Source organism: Cupressus sempervirens, chromosome 5 (assembly GCF_028749045.1).
Source record: "Cupressus sempervirens isolate cs-2001-9-10 chromosome 5, ASM2874904v1, whole genome shotgun sequence".
Classification (NCBI taxonomy): Eukaryota; Viridiplantae; Streptophyta; class Pinopsida; order Cupressales; family Cupressaceae; genus Cupressus; species Cupressus sempervirens.
In genome coordinates this window covers 621,707,244-621,714,481 of record NC_143122.1, presented here as the reverse complement: position 1 = coordinate 621,714,481, position 7,238 = coordinate 621,707,244, and the positions used below count along the sequence as shown (strand labels likewise).

The following is a 7,238-nucleotide window of genomic DNA, read 5'->3' as shown; positions in this document are numbered from 1 at the left end:
CAATAGGGGGTGGTCAGTAGAGCTGAAAATTAGGCTCTCATATCTCTCTCTAATTGGGCTTCTATTTTTAAAGTCATGAAAATGACTTCAAAAATGCCAGAATTGGGTATATATGAGTTTTTGAAATCGGGTACCTAATTTCAAGCAAATCGAGTGCTCGATTTTTAAGCGCTTTGGGCACCCGATCCTCTTTTTACAAATTGGGTACTCAATTTTTAAATCGCGGCTTGAGTTCCCAAAGCATGAATTTAGAAATAGGTACCCGATTCTAACAAAATCGGATACTCATTTCTGAGAAGTACAATTCCACATATTTGAGTTCTGCAGAATTGCGACCCAACTTTTTGCGGTCACCCATAAGTTAATTGATATCCTATCATTGATGGATCAACACTTATTTGACATTGTACAAAGAAGTCTTCTAATCAAAGACTTCTTCTATATGTTTATCCTACTAATCTAAGAGGGAGTGTTAATGCATAGATTAGTTGAACATAAATTATGAAGATTTATTAATAACTCTTGTGTTGATATTTATGTTATTCTTATATATATATATATATATATATATTAATGAAGTTCTTTCCTATGTTATCAACTGCCTTATTAACCATGTTCATATTGCTCCCATCGATATTGGAAAGGTTATTGAAAGTGACTATTGAGTCACACCTAGATGTGACTCAAGTATGAGTCACAACTATGGGTCGTGAGTCATGGTCAATCCTCCCATCTATTAATACACCATCTCCGCTGATTATTAGACATAACGAACACATGTTATTCAATCTTCTAGTACATATCAACATTGATTTTAAAAAAAACATATCTCTGCATTCTCTTATCATCATACAGTCATATAATCAATTTCCTATCTTAAAGAACAAAACAGAATAGTATTACACATATAGTATACACTAACATCAACATTAACCTTTAATTGGTTAAAAAAATATTTATTTATTTACATTTTAGAGTATACAATTACTTTAAAAACTAGTAATTTTTGCTTGGTATGGGAGTTAAAGATTATGAAATTAGTTCAACAATTTAGTTGTAAATTATGCTTCAAAACCATAAACATGTCACAAATGCTAGAATCTTGAGGAGGAACATTGCAAAGTAACATGTTTAAATTAGAGATTTTGTAATTTTGTGATTGATGTGATTGAGTGGCTAGTTTGGATTTATAAAATTTGTCAAAATACATTTTTTTATCTCAAGTTTTTCAAAGGTCGTGCACTAAATGATTTTAGTTTAGAATTGTGATCTAAAATGATGTGAGACATACATCTAACACAAAATCTATTTTGAAAATTCTTTTGAAAGTTTTGGATATATATTTTGAAACTCATAAAAATGCTAAGTGTCGTCCTTGATAAGTGTTTAGACGTTTCCCATTATTTGCTACCAGCAGCCTTATATGCAAAAGCTCCAATGCCTTTAATTTTGTCACTCATCTATTTTTGTTTGTGATAATGATGCCATTCAGAAATATGATGCTCTTCAGCATACGCGGCCATTCGGTACAGTGTGTCATTCCACATGCCACCCGAATGCTCTAGAAAAAAACAATTCTCTGACTTAAAATGCAGCGGTTTCCGTAACCGCTAGAATACTCTGGTGCCTTCGGAAGCACCTGGAACTACTTTACCTTTGCCACAGCCTTCTCATAACTGCAAACATTGTAAAACATTATATATAGCGGCAATCTCGAACTGATCTATAAGCAGCAAACACACATTAATCATAAATTCTGTGTTGCAGAGTTTTCGTTGCGGAGTGTTACAAAATGTCTCTTATTCCAAGTCTCTGGGGCCGGAGAAACTCCCCTGTTTACGATCCATTCTCACTGGATGTGTGGGATCCTTTTCAAGTTTTTGATTCTTCAATTTTGAGGGATGTAGCAACTCCCTCGGCAGATTTTGCAAGGGATGTAGCCGCTGTGGCAAATACACAGATCGATTGGAAGGAAACACCAGATGCTCACATTTTCAAGGCCGATCTTCCTGGTATTTGTTAAATTTTTGCTTTTCTCGTGAATAATCCTATTATGCTTCTAGAAATCGTGATTATTTGTAAAGATTTAAGATCGGAATGAACTGCCTTAAGAATATTTCCGCTATTTGTAAAGATATTTAAATGCGATCTTTTTCTTATCAAAGATTGCGCTATTCGAGCAGATCTTAAAATGAAATGCGCTCATTATTGCATAATTTTCTGCTATTTGCAAAGAATCTTTAACAAATTCTCTTGCTTGTATATATTTCGGAATTTTTGAAAAGATATTTAAATGGATTTTGATTACTCTGTTGCAGGGCTGAAGAAAGAAGAGGTGAAAATAGAAGTGGAAGACGGCCGTATTCTTCAGATCAGCGGGGAACGCAGCAAAGAAGGGGAACAGAAGAACGAGAAATATCACCGTATTGAACGCTCGCGAGGTCGTTTCCTGAGGCGTTTCAGACTCCCTGAAAATGCAAAGGTGGACGAGGTGAAAGCGGCCATGGAAAATGGAGTACTGACTGTCACAGTGCCGAAGCAGCCTCAACCTCAACCTGAAGTCAAATCTGTTCAGATCTCTGGCTGAATTAGAGAAAGGGATATGAAATTTTCAATGGATTGCATGTCAGTTTGTAAGGATTGTGGGTGTGACTGATTTTTCGTTATTTTGTGTGAGACAATGTCGAGGTTTTCGGTGGGTGTGACTATGCGATGGGTTAGTGTCTCTGGTTTTAATGTCTTAAGCGATTCTGATTTATGTTATGGATCAAATCGAATGTAATAAGTGAATATATATAATGAAAGTGAAAAATATTTGGAATAAGTTATCCTCTCATAAATGATGTTAGAATGTGGTTAGTGCAAATATATAATTAATGTGAAAAATATTTGGAATAATTTATTGTGTCATAAATTATGCTAGATTGTAGCCGTGCAAGAGGTATTCTAGCGAAACCTAAAAGCAGTATTGATAGCATGTCATGGGTGATGGTTTAGTTAATGCTCATAAAAGTGTTTGATGAAATGACAAGACAAAAGACATGGATCTTATGGAATTTTAGAAAGTACTAAAGTCACTGGTGTCCATTCATCTCCCTCTCTAGTATTATTAAATGCACTGATAACACATTTGTAGAAGGAAACATTCATGTCGGTGTGTTGCATTAGGCGCGGGCAGAGCATGTTATTGTAAATTAATTTATCGTGGTAATTGTGGCTACGTTCACATTGAGGGTAGAGGAATTATATTGATGAGAAAGTGCAACATAAATTGTAGTCTTGAGGCCCAGCTAATGGAAACCCCAACAAATATGAAAGCATAAAGCATAACTAGTAGTAGACCTGCATTTTTCTCAATCTCTGACAAGATTTGAATCATTAAATCCTTGCATTTAGCCATACCAAACTAGTCTACAACTTTGTCAATGTATGATTTTTGTGCTAAAGTAAGGAGAATGACAAACTCGCCACTAGGAAGTCTTTTATAGTAGATGCACTAATCTGATTCACACCGGGTAAAGTTGTGTTCAGCCATGAACCGATCAAACTTAATGTACCACTGTCATGGAACTTGCTTGAGCCCATACAAACTCCGCTTCAACTGATAATAGAGATGTTCTTTCCCCTTTTGAACAAAGCCTTAGGTTGTTCCATGAACAATTCCTCATTTGGAATCTTGACATGAAGTTGTTTGAGCTCAAGATCCCAAATGGCTACCAATCCCAAAACTGCCTAGATTGTAGTCATCCGTACAACTAGTGAGAAAATCTCTACAAAATTTAGCCCCTTTTCTTGAACATACTCTTTGACAACAAGTCGATCATGATACTCTTTCTGCTGCCATCTTCCTCTTTCACCTTATATACCCAACAATTTTTTAGAGCTTTACGATTGGGTGGAAGTGGAACTACATCGCAAGTCTTATTGGTTTTAAGAGAGTTTATCCCTTTTTCCATGGCAATCATCCACTGATTTTTATTAGTACTTTTGCAAGCATTTGTAAAATTAGTTGGCTCTACTTGATTAGAGATTAAAATCTCAGGCTCTGCCTTCTCAGAGTAAATTAACTCATAATCTAAATACTTGGCAGGCATCCGTCTCTACCTTGTAGATTGTCTTAAGTCTAGAATGTGTTTCTCATTCTTAGAATTGTTTCTTATCAATTCATAGTCATTGCCTGTTGAAGATGTGGGAATTCTCTATTGAATGTGATGACCAGATGTATTCATCAAATCACCCAAATTGTTCTGTGTGTTGTTCTCTGCTCCAATATTATGAAGTCTAGAATGACTCACATTAGATTCCCCTATCCTTTTAGCGGTCCTTATACAGTGTTCTGCCCAATTCCTATCACATGTTGGAGGAGTTGTAGCTAATGTTTCACCTAACAGACTAATGACTATCATTACCATGATAGCTATGTTTGTTCACACAGCGTATGTGAGTGATAGGTGGAACAAAATCTGCATTTCTTTCTGCAAACATATCAGATGCTTACGCCTAAACTTGTTTGTCATACCTCCCATGCTCTATCAGACTAGAACCCAAACTATTGTGTGCCTCACGTAATGGGAGGATATCATGTAAATGGGAGGTTTCTTGTCTCACTACAACAAGGTCCTTAGATGTATGACATGAGCATCATCTTGCTATGTGGAGCAGTCTGCAGGAGCTTGTGCATCATGCCAGTTTCCAAAACCATCTCCTACACCCTGCATATCATAACAGTGAACTTGCAATCAATGCTCTACCTAATTGCTATGAAGTCTAGTATGCTTTTTCTATACCTAATGTTGGGTATGATCAAAGCTATGAATGGTATTCTTATTGCCAACATTCCAATCCTGTGTCTCTAACCTGAATGGGTTTATTACACCATGGTTTATGGGTAAAAGTACAAAGTTGTGTCACCCTTTAGGTTGATTTATTAGAATGACTGAATTTGAGTATTTCTATCTAAAAAGAAATTTTATTCAAACATATGATTTAGAAAAATTCACTCTACCTAAGTTATATATGGTCTCACAATTTTCCAATTGGAAATACCTATTAAATGCATGTTTTTATACTACTTTATATCAAATTACTAAAGAAATAAATTATTTTTTTTCAGAAAATTGACTTTTCAATAAATCTTACTATTTTTTATGATATTTTTTTAATAACATATAAACACATTTTTATAGAGTTCAAAGTCAATAATATTCTCATATACAGTTTATAGTGTTTTAATTAGATATAGTATATTATTAACAAATTCTACAAGAATGAATTTTAACACTCAAGAAGACGTCAAGTTTGAGAAAGGAAAAAATATTAAATCATATTTAAAAAAAAAAAATCACATGACATTCTAGAGGAGAGAGTCCTCTTCAAGATTGTATAATTTTTCTTTTGGTTAGAAAACATTTGTTTTCAAAAATGTGGTGGGAGATGAAAACTATCGATTTTAGATGAGTTAATTTTGAATCATTATAAAAGATTAAATATAGGTCTAAAGCCAATTTTTTTGTTTGATTATTCTAGCTATATATGTTATCTATAACATAATCTAAGATCGAAAGGAAATAAGTTTATTTTTACATTATTTTGTGGTGAGAACTAGACCCCTAATTTTTAGTGTTTTTCAACAAGTAAAAAATTATCTTTAAAAATTAGAAAAATATATCAATTCTTATTCCAAATAATTATTAGAAGTTATAATCCTAAAATTCATCCATTTCTACACATTTCATTAGTTTACTTCATGATCAAATTCTAAATTTAATACTACCATTTGTATGTCATTGAAGATGAACAATTATACTTTTGTTAGCCTTTTCCTTTATAAAAGGGTGACATAGGTTTGTGTTTTTACCCTTACATCCAACGTATTATTGTTGGAACCATCATAAAATTGTTCCTTGTGTGAAGGAGTATTGTTTGGTGGCAGTGAGCTTCCCTCAAACAATTCTCTAGACTGTTGATTAGCATGATAAATATCCATACTATTGAAGACAAAGGATGAAGACACAACAAGATTTGGTGCCAAAATATAGGTAGGAATAGACACCATAGGCTGAGACTGTGGGTTTAAGGAAGAATTATTGTCATTAAACAAAGATATAGGAATAAATTCTTCTGTAGATACTTTCTGAGATGCCAATTGAAGGGCTGGAAATTTTGTCTCATTAAAGACCACATCTCTACTCCACACAATCTTTTTTCCAATAGGATCCCTTAATTGAGATCCATGCTGATCTTCTCCATAGCCCATGAAGATACACTGTTGTGATTTAGAATCTAGCTTTCTTATTTTTTCTTTAGGAACATGAACAAATGCTTGACACCCAAACACTCAAAGATGTGAGTAGGAAATCCTTCTACCCAACCATTCCTCTTCCAGAATTCCAAACTCCAAACGAGATGAAGGACTTCAATTAATCAAGTGTAGTATTGTATTACAAGCCTCTACCCAGAATTATTTACCTAAACTAGCATTAAATTGCATACATCAAAATTTCTCAAGTACAGTTCAATTTAGTCTTTCCACTACCCCATTTTGTTGAGGGGTGAATGACACAACTTTCACCCATCGAATACCTTGATTTGCACAAAAGTTATCAAACTCCAATGAATAGAATTCACCTCCATTATCTAATTTCAAACATTTCATTTTGTGCCCGCTTTGATTTTCAGCAAGAGCTTTAAAAAAATTTAATTTTGAGAAAACTTCAAACTTTCTAGACATCATATAGACCCAAACCTTTCTTGTACAATCACCAAGAAAGGAGACAAAGGAATTTGCACCTCCATAAGAGGTTACCTTTGTTAGACCAAAGACATCCAAGTGTACTAACTCCAATGGTGTTGTCTTCTTGTCATGACCATGCTTCAAAAAGCTAACACGTTTTTGTTTCCCATGAAGACAATTCTCACAAAATTCTAAATTTGTTGATTGGAGACTCGGACGTTGATCTTGAGTAAGCATAATCTCTAGCCCCTTTTTGCTCATGTGGACTAATCTTTGATGCCAAACTGCGACATCACTTTCTGCAACAGTCATTGTAGCTCCCACCTCATCATTAGTTTCTACAAAATATATATTTTCAACTTTATCCCCTTTGACAATAATCATAGAACCCTTGGTAATTTTTCATGTGTTCATGAGGAGTGTAAGAAAACCTTGAGCAAATAACTGACTGATAGAAATCAAATTTCTTTTCAATTTGGAAACATGTCTAACATCTTGAAGCAAT

General features: G+C 34.2%; 1 protein-coding gene across 1 annotated transcript; it reads left to right on the top strand.

The window, feature by feature from the left end:
• The first annotated feature begins 1,451 nt into the window (after positions 1-1,451).
• Positions 1,452-2,824, top strand: LOC149557436 (17.8 kDa class I heat shock protein-like). The gene is made up of 2 exons (XM_089832075.1): positions 1,452-2,012; positions 2,319-2,824. Exons 1-2 carry the CDS (start codon positions 1,793-1,795, stop codon positions 2,585-2,587), a joined length of 489 nt encoding a protein of 162 aa, XP_089688201.1. The 5' UTR covers positions 1,452-1,792; the 3' UTR covers positions 2,588-2,824.
• The last annotated feature ends 4,414 nt before the right edge of the window (positions 2,825-7,238 follow it).